This window comes from Dermochelys coriacea, chromosome 5 (genome assembly GCF_009764565.3).
Source record: "Dermochelys coriacea isolate rDerCor1 chromosome 5, rDerCor1.pri.v4, whole genome shotgun sequence".
NCBI classification, from domain to species: domain Eukaryota; kingdom Metazoa; phylum Chordata; order Testudines; family Dermochelyidae; genus Dermochelys; species Dermochelys coriacea.
Window position 1 is genome coordinate 121,370,964 of NC_050072.1, and position 12,700 is coordinate 121,383,663.

Consider the following 12,700-nt stretch of genomic DNA (forward strand, 5'->3'; position numbering starts at 1 on the left):
ACACCTGTCTTTGGGGAAGTTCATAGCTGAATCTGAATCAAAACTGTGTAGCTGGAGTTGCCCTTTCTTACTGATTTTTTCCGTGTGATTAATCCAGAACCCCCAAAATTTTGGGGCATTGGTGTCTGCAACAAATTAGCAATGCTCAGAAGGCAGGATATTTCTTCCTGTCTTTTTTTTACACAGAATAAAAAAGATGTATTTAATGTAACATGTACATAAAAAAGAAACTTATCAGCAGGCATATTGATTACTGTGACCCTTTGGCCAATGGGTTGTCAGACACCAAGAACAACTCAAGTTTAGGAATCCACTGAAAAACATGACTGAAACTCCTTTTTTTTTTTTTTTTTAAGTATTTACGGAGTTAAACATGTGGAAATAGCCCCTTATTTCTTTGTCTGTGATTATGATCATGACGACTCCCAAGTCTTCTCTTTGGGAACAAGTATGGCAGCAGGGACTTCCTGTGTGAGCTGGGGAAACTTAACCTCCTTCAGTAAATTACTTTTCCTGTGTAGGGAGTAGCAAGCAGAAAGAAAACTTTATTTTCTTGAAAGAGAATGTTATATTTATTAAACCTCTGTATGCGATTGAATGTGCCTTGGTATTTGCTTTTTATGCAGCTGGGTTCTTTATGTGAATGGGAAAGAGAGGATCACAGATTGTCCCTCTGTGAACGACGGCAACTGGCATCACATTGCAGTCACCTGGACATGCATGAATGGAGCCTGGAATGTGTATATTGACGGGAAGTTGTCTGATGGAGGCAGAGGTCTATCTGTAGGATCAAAAATCCCTGGTATATCTTGTTAACATTTGTTTGGCTCTGTTGTCTCTTTTTTCTTGTTATTGTAGGGCTTGCAAGGCTTGGAAGGTTTTGTTTATTTCTGTGTTCAGCACTTATGTAGAACTGAATTATTTCATCTTTCTTCAGGCTGGGTAGTACTTTAGTCCATGAGTAGTCTCTCACTCAACCAGTGGGAATATTCATGGAGTAAGGTCTCATACAGCCTGCTTAAGGATGGCAGAATCCTGCCCATAGAAGAAATGCATTGACTAAATTGACTAGAGAATATTTTAGTGAGAATAGATCTCACAACTGGATGCCTGTGTTAAACTCAGGAGCGATTTTGGTTTGGAAGCATGTATTTAGAGGGTTTTTTTCTCATAATTTTCAGGCCTATTTTTGGAGTTTAATTTCAGGAACACCTCTTCCTCACAGTATATGACATGTTTTTACATTCACTAGAATATGAATGACAGAACTGTTTTATGTCCACTTCTTTCATTGTTTCCTTTGATATGAGGAAGAAATTAAGATTAGTTTATTGTTAGAACTGGACACTTTCCCTGCTGAAATCAGTGGCAAAACCCCCCCATGATTGCAATGGGAGGATGATCAAGCCCTTAACTACCTGCTTGAAAATGAAGGACACTTAACAGGTTGCATGACATACAGTATTTGGAGTGTTTTTCATTCAGAGCAACTGTTGTATTGTAGTGTTAAAAGAAGACATGCAATATGTTATTTCATGGGAGAGCTGAAGAGCAGTGGAAGGTCCATGCTTTCCAGAGACGAGTACTGGTCATTTAAAATCTTTAATGAATATACCATTTTAGAACAGTCTTCTCAGAAACATAGCATGGTTTCTGTTTTTAATGGTGAAGCTCCTGCAGGGTTCTGTGCTCCTTCCCTCCATTCCCAACCACACTGTGCCTCTGTCCAAAACCTGGGGACAAGGCAGGAAGGCATCTGGCACCTCTGGCCTCATGTGGTGCCAGGCACAAACTGGTCTCCAATGTTAGGGCTAATATTAGATGAGATAGAACAGAATTTACTTGTGTGGGGTGTTACAGTGTTTACCATCAAGTCTTCCATGTGGTTCAGTTGTTTGGAATCAAATGCTCCTTTTTTCTACATGGTATTTTAACTCTTTGTATAAGTTTTGAAACATTGATATGGGATAATTTAAAGCAATAGTTAACCAACTGTTACTGTGAAATATGCTATGCCAATTAATAATTCATAATTACATTATTAATAATGTTGTAATATGATTCACAATAAAACCTAGTTTAAGGGTAACTCTAAAAAGAAAAGGCCTTTCTTAAACAGCTGCTTAAAAGTATCCCCAGTTTCCAGTCAAGGTTAGCTTAACCTTTAAAGATCACTGCTACTAGGTAACCAATTTTTGTGGGTACTTTGGGTATTTGACAGTTTTTGCTATAAGGTATTTACCATCATCAACAACTGTACAGAGCAGTAACATCTTCATTTTACTTTGTGTTTAGGTGGTGGTGCACTAATACTTGGACAAGAGCAAGACCAGAGAGGAGAAGGATTCAATCCAGCAGAATCTTTTGTGGGCTCTCTTAGCCAGCTCAACATCTGGGACCATGTCCTATCCCCACAGGAGGTGAATATTTACTTAATAGTTTTCATTCATTTGCTCAGTTTCCAAACTAGTTTTAATGCATTTTTGCCAAATGGGCATGATCCAACTCCCACTGAAGTTAATGGGAATCTTATTGGGCCCTGTGTGGAGGTGATACTTTTATAGCTGTATGTCAATGTATATGGAGTAAGATTAAAACTGAAGATTTTGGCAGGGCCATTCCTCAATAACCAACTCAATGCAGGAGAGCGAAAGGGAAGGAGAAAACATACACAAAATATATTGTAACCATAGTAGAGCCCTCTCTACCAGAGAAGGGAGGAAACTCCATGAAATCTACTAGAGAACTTGCTCGGTGGGTCTCATTTACATGGGAAGCGCTAAGGGCTTGATCCTGCTTGTGTGTTGCTGAGGGTTGTAGTCTCATCTTGAATCACAGGGATTTTGGTGCATCATGATAATGTGGATGTGAGTTTGAAGAAGTGGTCATTTCCTGTGCTTGAAGTCTTCACTGCTGTGCCATTCAAGTGGGATTTTCAAAAGCACTCTCAGCCCTGGCCTAACTCCAGTCCCATTGCCAGGAATGCAGAACACCCGCCCCCCACTAACTTCAACAGGAGCAGAGTTAGGCCAATGAAAAGTGCTTTTGAAAATCCTATCCTTCAATTATGGTATGTCCCATAATCCATGGTCTTAATGCTAAAAAACAGATGTGAGACCACAACAGGAAAACTAGCCAAGTAAATTTCCGATAAACTTTTTACCTCTTTTGTTATTAGAGCTTGAAATAGTAAATCATCTTCATTGTCTGTGTTTATTTCAAAGTTATTTTATACACTAGAGCTTTAGCCCACTGAGATTATTGGTAAGCCTTTTCTTCCTACAAGCCTCCATGAAACGGAACGGAATAATGATGTACAGAATACGTTGCCAATTGAATAAAAGAGAGACTAAATAAAAGCTTTAAGACTTCTTTAGATGTACTATTAGCTGTCCATTGACATGTTCATTTTCTTCAGGTCAAACCCAGTGCTCTTTCATTTTTGCTGTAGTCTGGGTTGGGGGTTTTTTGGTTTGATTTGTTTTGGTTTGTGAGTGAGGTTAACACTCATAAAAGATGCTGATCTGATAGCAGTGGAAAATGAAGTTCTCTGTATGTCAGTCGGGGGAAGGTCCCCTCCCCTTCTCCATCCAATATCCTCTTACCTTGTGTCTGCACTAGGGAGATCTCCCCCACAATTCCAAATGGTTCCAAAATAGTTTGGTGCCCTAGCCTGGACCATTTTTCAGCAGCCCGTGCTGCAGGAAGGAGTTTTTTTGAAGATGCTTCAGTAAAAATAGATCAGGCTGCTGGTGCCTAGTCCATGTACCAGCTCCATCCAGTTGTACAATCTTTTATACTTCAGTGTAGATCAGGCCAAGCGGGATGGGAGGAGGTGAGAGTAGTTTGGTTGCCATAATCATTAAATACCGGCCCTCCTCACTGAGGCTGACAACAAGATGCTACCTGTGACGTGTTTGTGACATGGATACTTATCCATCAGAAACAGGACAGAGACCAGCCACCCATTTCATGTAGGCCACTGCTTTTTTTTTTTTCCATCCCGCATGAAATATTCCACAGCTTCCGCACAGATTTGCATGTTTGTTCTCCTAACCAGGCCAATCCCCTTCCAGTCCATTGCTGTGTGCAATGAGAGAGGGGGTTAAACCATGCCAATGCTTTCCTCCTTGGGCTGCTCTTCCTTTTTCTTTGCAATTTTTAATTCAACTTTGCATGTGGCCATAGAAAACATTCCTTTTTGCACCGGGGAATTACTAGAGTCGCTCTTCAGCACAGCCATGGAATGCACTAGTTCAGTTATCAACATGTTTTCTTAATTAAACAACCATTTTCCTTCAGAGCGGTACTTCTGCCCTTCCTATTAGAGGGATGGAAGCCCTTAATCTTCCTTTACTGAACATTTGTCTTCTGTAGGGCATTTATCACTTTAAGCAGTTGCTTGGCTGAGAGCAATGCTTCTGTCTTAGGCCAGCTAGGGAGAGCTATAATATACTGAGTAGGACCTTCGTAGTGAGGTTATGGCATTACAGTTTATATAAGGGCTTTTAGACTCTATTCCAGGAACTCTCTTACTTTCTTTTCCTGCGAAATTGGGGGTGGCTGATTCCAAGACCTTCCTTTCCACTTTCTTCACTCAATTGTCTAATCATCCCAGGTTTTATGTATTTTTTTAAAAAAGCCCATAAATACCCTTACTTTTAAAGAGAGTTAAAAATCTTTGTGTGTCCAACAGAACCTTAGCCTCTCCTGCAAGATGATGCAGTCAGCTCACTAGGACCACACTTGGGGTCACTGCTCCAATGTCTAACATGACATCCCAAGGTCCACAAACCTATCTACATTTTTTTCTACTGAACATTTAAGCTCAGGGACTGCACACTGTGCAACTTGGGCTTTTGACCCAGATCACTTCTGCTTGGAGACTAACGCCCTGTATTTAGAATTTTATTGAAAGGAAAGGACACAGAAAATAAATCAGTCCTCTGTCCAACATTTCCCAGGCATGTACAGGTCACAGCAGCAAATTTTAACTTTTTTGAGTGTCCATGTCTCTTGAGGAAAACCTCCATTAAACCAACATATATCCTTCTCCCACACAGTACAAGAATGCAGGGCTCAGGTACTGGACACAGGGCTTTACTCAGGGCTGTATATTTCTATTTGGCTACTGAACTGCAAGGAGAAAATAAATGTCTAGTATTAGTGTGTTATTAATGGGAATCCATCAATGAAAAGAACAAAACTTGCATAAAGAGTTTTTGAGACAATCAGATGACTTCCATTTCACTGTGTACAGGAAAGCATTGTGATTTCCCCCTTGAATCACCCAGTTGCGATGTCTAGGTCTTTAAAGTATCCATTCAGTTAAAATCTGATATCACAGTGTCAAATGGAGCTACCTTGCCATCTCCTGCAGAAAGGCAGTTTGCTCAGGTTTGCAATGCACCACTGCCGTTATGGCAACTCTAACATGGTGAGGCGTAAAGGTCTTCTGCATTCCATTGCTGTTGCTTAACAAATCTTCCCATCAAAAGCAGTCCACTACTAGTTTTTTTTATGCTTTTTAACTTAACACTGTGAACCACACGCTCCCATTGCTGAGTGATGGTGGGAATGCTGAAGTGCACCATCTGTGCATTCTTTCTATATATCTCCATCCCATATTTCCTGATGGTCATAACTGTAGTATATGGCTCAAAATACTGTCATGGCTACATCTTCCTCAGGAAAACAACAACTGTTTCTCATTAATGAGGTTTAATCGATTGGATATACATTCTGGATATACAATGAGTTATTGTCTCATTGTGTGATTGAGTTATGGTACATGACTTTGCTGCCCACAGGTACAAATGCTTGGAGCTGGAAAATCTGACATTTCAAAATTATTTTTCATTCTAGATCAGAAAGAAATACTGCAGTTTCCCATCATTTTGATTCAGAACTATCAAAATGTTAAGTGTTAATACTTGTCAGAACATAATATATTGTAAAATATTACATATAGTGAACATAATATAATATAAAATGTAATAATACATATAACAAGATCAGTATGTTAATAGAATCTGAAAGTCTAAATAAAAGGTTTCAAAAGGAGAAAATTTAAATGTTTTTAATCTTGTCAAAATTAAATGAGAAAGTCAAAATGATTTGACTTTTTCCCATTGAAAATTTTGTAAAAATCGACATAGTCCCACAAAAGATTGCAGTTTTGACTAAACTGCATTTTTGTGTGGAAAACTATTCCATCAGAAAATGTTCATCCAGCTCAAGCTATCTAGCCATCCATTAATCTAACAACATAGCAGTTTTTATCCTGTCCTCATGCATCCCAATTTCACATTCAGTGCTCACTTATAATAAGGCCCAATCCTGCTTCTAGTTAATTTCCGTTAACTGTGGTGTGTGCAAAATCTGGCCTATCATGTTTTGTAAAGTCACATAAAAGCCTGGTTTGTTTAGGGAATTCAGAAAACTTAATTCCTTGTTTCCAGGATACATCTTTTTTTAAAGCTTCATGTTGTGTTTACTGTCCTTAAAATTAGGTATCAAGAAATAAAATTATTTCAGAACTGATTTCAGAGTAGCAGCCGTGTTAGTCTGTATTCACGAAAAGAAAAGGAGTACTTGTGGCACCTTAGAGACTAACAAATTTATTTGAGCATAAGCTTTCGTGAGCTACTGCTCACTTCATCGGATGCATAGTTCATATTCCATTATTTCTAATGGTAAAAGTTTCCCTTTACAAATACTTGAGAATCTGCTCAGATTCTTTCCCCTCACCTGTTTTTAATCTGTGGGGTAAATACACTGTTCTGCCAAATAGACATACATAGAGGGTTTTAAATTAGCATGTTTCCTACATCACCTGTAGGACAATACTCTTCTGTCAGATCACCACCCAGTAGTAAATTGCTTCAGTGTTCCACCATTGCACTGATGACAATAGGTGATCCAAACAAATAAGAAGAGCAAAATACCTATGAGCTTGCTCAAAAAGCCAACTAAAGTCATGGAAAGACTCTCACTGACTCTGGCTTTGAATCAGATTCTAGGTTCAGGACTGCAGATGTGAGAGGAAAATTTTGTTTGTGTTCTTTTCTTACAAAGCTGTCTGTTAGTTAGCGAACTCTATCTAACCATGTATTTTGAACCTTAGGTAAAATCCCTAGCTACTTCCTGTCCAGAAGAACTGCGAAAAGGAAATGTATTGGCCTGGCCAGATTTCCTGCCTGGGGTTATTGGAAGAGTGAAGATAGATTACAGGAGCATATTTTGTGCTGGTTAGAACTTTATCTCCTAGAAGTGTTTTTGTTCTAAGTAATAACACAATAATACTTTTTATAAGGTTAAATGTGCTATAATGTGACCCCTGTCCTACTAGCCTCGAATACATTATTTTGATAATTTAATGGTTGGTACATTCAGTCTTCATTCCTAAAATTCCAGTGTTTTGTAACAAAAGTTCAAACAGAGATTTATGGCTTCCTGTATTGAGATGTTGAAAGAGTGATGATTGATATTATTGGATCAAATAGAGGATTTTTCCATTCATTCATGCTCACAATAGTTTGAATATATTGTGGTACCTTTTTGTTTCCTCCTTTTGCTTGAAAATATATTTTAGTTTGTATATGTTGATGTAGGGAAGCTCTTTGAATCTGGAAATAATATATACATTTTATAGTATAACACTTTCCATTAATATCATTCCCAGATAAACATGCACAGCATCTCAGATATTTAAAAACAAATACATTTGTTTTGATTCAAGGCTAAGTCTGTTCTGTGTGCATTTTGTCCTCAGATTGTCAATCCTTAGAAGGATCCATACCTCATCTGCGGGCCTCATCAACCAATTTAAAGCCAGGGTCAAAAGTGAGCCTTTCCTGTGATCCAGGCTTCCAAATAGTGGGGAACTCTGTCCAGCACTGTCTAAATTTGGGACAATGGACTCGACCTCTTCCCCGCTGTGAAAGTGAGTAGATTGTGTTAGCGTAGCAGCCTGCATCTGCAGGCTGCTTTATCAGTCACAAGCCATGCTTAGGAAATCTTGGCTTCTTTGTTTGGATGCAATTAAAACAAGGACTCCTGAGAACGTAACACAGATCTGATGATTTATCCAGCGTCTCAGAGCCTCCCAAGTCTTGCCCCTTAGATCATAAGCAAATTTGGAGAAAAGCTTAAAAAATCAACTGTATCTGACTTTTTTTTTTTGAGCATTGGTGAGATTGAGGCAGCCATGTAGCAAAATTCTGCTCCTGCTCCTTCTGATTTCATAGTATTTTCGAAGGTGGTGTGGTGCAGTAGATAGGGCATTGGACTGGTACTCAACAGCATGGGTTTGATTCCCAGCCCTGTCACTGACTTACTGTGTGACCTTGATTTTCCCCATCTGTAAGATGGGGATAATTATACTTCCTTTCTTTGTAAAATACTTAGAGATCTATGTATGAAAAGCACAATATAACCCTAATCCAAAACCAATAGGAGTCCATAAGGAGCTTTCCACTGACTACCGTGAGCTTTGAATCAGGGTCTATGAGTGCTGGGTTATTACTATTAGCTTGATCCACTGGGAGTCTTTCCTTCCGTACTGCTGTCAAAGGCTTGTGTCTTCTTCCCCTGACATTTATCCATTGGTATTGTCATTCTTTAAATTGACAGTAGTTCTATCTAACTGTGGTAGTTACATGGCCTCCATTACCATGATATCAAGCATCTCTCAGTCTGTGGTGTTTTTATCCTCACAATATCCCTGTGAGGTAGGGAAGTGCTGTTATGCCCATTTTACAGGTGGGGAACTGAGCCACAGAGAGATTTATGGGCCAGATTTTTAAAAGTATTTATAGGCACTTAGCTCCCATTGCACTCTGGTCCTACGAGACTTGTCCGAGATCACACAGTCTGTGACAGAGCAGGAAATTGAATTCAGGTGTAAAAACCATCCCCATACCTGAAACTGATTAGCAGCCTTGTTGGCAGCCTCAGGCATAGAGCCTGAGATTCCCTCTCACTTTGAGACATGTCCCTTATGCACCTGAGTTGAGACCCATTGACTAGGGATGTGTGGAGAAACTTGCCTTTTTGCTGGTGGTGCTGAACCTTTTCTATGGACAAATAGAGGACGTCAGTCTCTAGGGCTGTCAGGCATTCACCTTTATGATCATTCTATTCACATACACATGTTTTCAGCTGCAGAGACAGTGTATTAATCCTCAGAGGCTCTTTCACTGCAGTCTTCACAGTGCATTTCTTATTCACAGCCCATCACTAGAAAATCCTAGCTGTGAAAGCTGAACTTTAAGGGCCAAAATCATCCCTGATAAAGCTTCTTTGACTTCAACTACACCAGGTGGAGCTACACCAGGCATGTAGTTGGCTCTGAGATTTCTTCAGGAGTTCAATCTCATGCTAACTGCACTGGTGCCAGGAGGTGATTCATGGAATGTGTCTGATCAGCTAACATGTTTTTACTCTCCTTGTCTCTGGTGTGTAGGAATCAGCTGTGGAGTGCCTCCACCTTTAGAAAATGGATTTTATTCTGCTGAGGACTTCTTTGCGGGTAGCACAGTTAGCTACCAGTGCAATAACGGCTATTATTTGTTGGGGGATTCAAGGATGTTCTGCACTGACAATGGAAGCTGGAATGGCATCTCGCCATCTTGCCTTGGTGAGATATGTCACTTACGTGGCTGTATTATTGATGTTACAGGCTAAATCCTGCTCCTCTTCCTCTCCCAAAACTCCCATTGACTCCAGTGGGAGATTGACATTGGTAAGACTTGCAAGATAGGGCCCAATGTGATTTGCATTTGAATTGTGTTTATTTTATTTTAGCTTTTGTAGTGCTCATCTCACACTCTAGGCTCATTAAGTCATCAGAAAACATGAAGACCATGTTAAAAGCAAAACCGAAGATCTTCTAGTCCAACATCAGCTCCCTTTATACATGACCTCCATTGCATAGCACAGCCACAAACAGTCTCCATTACAACCTCAAAGCTGATCTCACCCCATCTGTTGTTCTACCCTCTCACTATTCTCTCCCTCACAGAAAAAGCCTGTGAAAACAGGTCCATTTTATAACAGGTCTTCAGTTCACCATATCTGAGCCTTGCCAAACCTTGCATGGTTTCTGGAGGACTCGGAACCCAAGCCATAGGATGTTAAAAGCCAAGACCTTGCACTACACGCCAGGAGTCTGAGTCTCCACTGCCTAGCACATTGTGTAGTCATTTACACGGGTGAAAAGTGAGTGTGCATTGGGTGGGAAACACAACGTGCCTGATTCCTCATGGCCCTGCACCTTATGCAGTCATTTACACCAGTCTAAAGTGGATGTAAAATGTGACAAGATCAGAATAGTAATGATTTACATGCCCCTTGCTGTAGCGTAAATGACTGCACAAGGTGCAGAACGTTGGAGGGTCAGTCCCTACCATTCTGATTTGATAGCATTTTATATCCACTTTGAGCTCTCTTGACACACGTGTAAGCTGGTTAAAGTGCATGCAAGGCAATGGGGAATTAGACTCCCCATATGTTTTATCTCTTAACATTTTTCGTCACCATGCACCAATGTGGAAAACCTTTTCCATTTAGAATTATTGTTTGTATTGGATTGTTTGGTTAAATGGTTGAGAATAAGTACACACTCCTAAGGAGTAGACAGCCCTACTTTTGTTTCTTTGTTGCCCAGTCACTCCAGTTTTACTGCATTGTTTGCAGAGACTGGGATAAATGCTTTGCTGACAATAACCGCAGCAATGTGTTTGCATTATGGAGCCCATGCAACATCTGTTCTGTTGAGTAGTTCTTAATGAAGAATTGTCCTGGCCCAAAAGGATCTGGTTTATATAAGGAGTAATCCCTGATGCTGGGATTTTTCAACGAGATAGTTTTGAACCGTTCCCTACAATAAGTAACTCGTATATATACCGAGCTTGCTTCTCCACAGTAGAAAGCCAGTGATTAGAATATGAAGTGAAGCAAACCAGGGCAGGGATTGTCTCTTTTGATTGGATTGTCGGTAGAGCACCTAGCATAAAAGGGCCTAGATCTTTGGTAGAGGTTCTTAGGCACTATCATTATTCACATAATTAATAATGGTAATTATAAATTTCTACCTCATTTTAACCTTTCCAATATCATACAACTCCAAACATCTTGGCAAGCTTCTAATGTAGTAACAGTCTGTTCAAAAAAAGGGCTTTTTCTGTGTTTTATGATCAAAGTGCTTACCTTGTGAGCTAAGCAATCATTTCCCCCATTTTACAGATGAGAAAGCTGAGACATAAAGAGGATTTGAGTAGATTTTAGAGTGAAAGAGTCCTCACTCCTATCCTTTTGCCCAAACCACTAGGGTACACCCCTTTCTCAGTATGAACTAAAACACCTATTCATTTGCCTTCTTGGAAACAAAATAATTGGCATAATAGGACATTTCCTGAACTCAATGAGAATATTCCCTGATTGTGGAGTAACAGACTGTTTCCAGTTTCCCCTAATGTTGGCAATCTCTTATTTTACACTAAATTAACTGTTTGTATAAATATTCCATTTTATTATTCTATTTTTATTTCCGCTGTTACAATGCATCAGAGAAGTGATTCAGTTAATGGTGGATTTTTAATGATACCATTTAAAATGATTCTGCCAGACATTTTGAGTGATGTAAATTGAAAACAATGTTCTTTACAAATAGTACCCTCAGGACATTTATTTTTGCAGATGTCGATGAATGTGCTGTTGGATCAGATTGCGATGAGCATGCTTCTTGCCTTAATACAAATGGGTCCTATGTATGTACTTGTATCCCTCCTCATACAGGCGATGGCAAAAAATGTGCAGGTAATGAGATCAAATTTTCCACTACCTGGGGATGGCAAAGGAGACCTACTCTCGCTTCGTAGATTAAGTGCCTCTTTGTGGTAAAGGGATAGCGGGTAAAAAAAACAACAACAAACTTTTTCTTGTAACCTGAGCACATTTACTTTAGAAATCACGAGACAATAAATTTGGATCCCCCACATTGCCATTTTTGTAGCATCACTCTTCAAAGTAGACCTGCGCTTTCAAATGCACAAAGAAATATGTAAAATGTAAGTGCCTAAATATGGATCGGGATGCCTAACATTAGGCACTGAAGTTTGAAAATTTTGACCTAACTAACTTGCTATGGTCAAATGCCAGCATAGTGGTAGATTTGGAAATAGATATGTCACCTGACTCACAATCCAGTGCCCTATATGCCTGGACCACACATTTCTGCCATGGAGGGAAAAAATGAGGTTGGAGTTGGTTAATGATACTAGTTCAGTCCCAGTGCAAGAAGGGTCAACTGCACTGAAATTAATTCAGTTGCACAATATTATAGTGGATCCAGTTTACATGACAGGTTTCAGAGTAGCAGCCGTGTTAGTCTGTATTCGCAAAAAGAAAAGGAATACTTGTGGCACCTTAGAGACTAACAAATTTATTAGAGCATAAGCTTTCGTGAGCTACAGCTCACTTCATCGGATGCATTTGGTGGAAAAAACATGCATCCGATGAAGTGAGCTGTAGCTCACGAAAGCTTATGCTCTAATAAATTTGTTAGTCTCTAAGGTGCCATAAGTACACCTTTTCCAGTTTACATGAGGAACAGAGAAAAGCTGAGGAGATTCTTAAAAATACATATAGATATTTTCCCCATTCTTTTTTTGTCTGATTTTCACAAAATACCTGGACA

General features: G+C 39.5%; 1 protein-coding gene across 1 annotated transcript in view; it reads left to right on the forward strand.

The window, feature by feature from the left end:
• Positions 1–12,700, forward strand: part of SVEP1 (sushi, von Willebrand factor type A, EGF and pentraxin domain containing 1) — a 170,313-nt gene that overhangs the window by 88,728 nt on the left and 68,885 nt on the right. The window contains exons 27-32 of the mRNA XM_038402181.2: positions 627–802; positions 2,296–2,420; positions 7,127–7,250; positions 7,775–7,945; positions 9,467–9,640; positions 11,701–11,820. Of these exons, the coding sequence (XP_038258109.2) occupies positions 627–802; positions 2,296–2,420; positions 7,127–7,250; positions 7,775–7,945; positions 9,467–9,640; positions 11,701–11,820 (890 nt within the window). The remainder of the gene's footprint in view (positions 1–626; positions 803–2,295; positions 2,421–7,126; positions 7,251–7,774; positions 7,946–9,466; positions 9,641–11,700; positions 11,821–12,700) is intronic.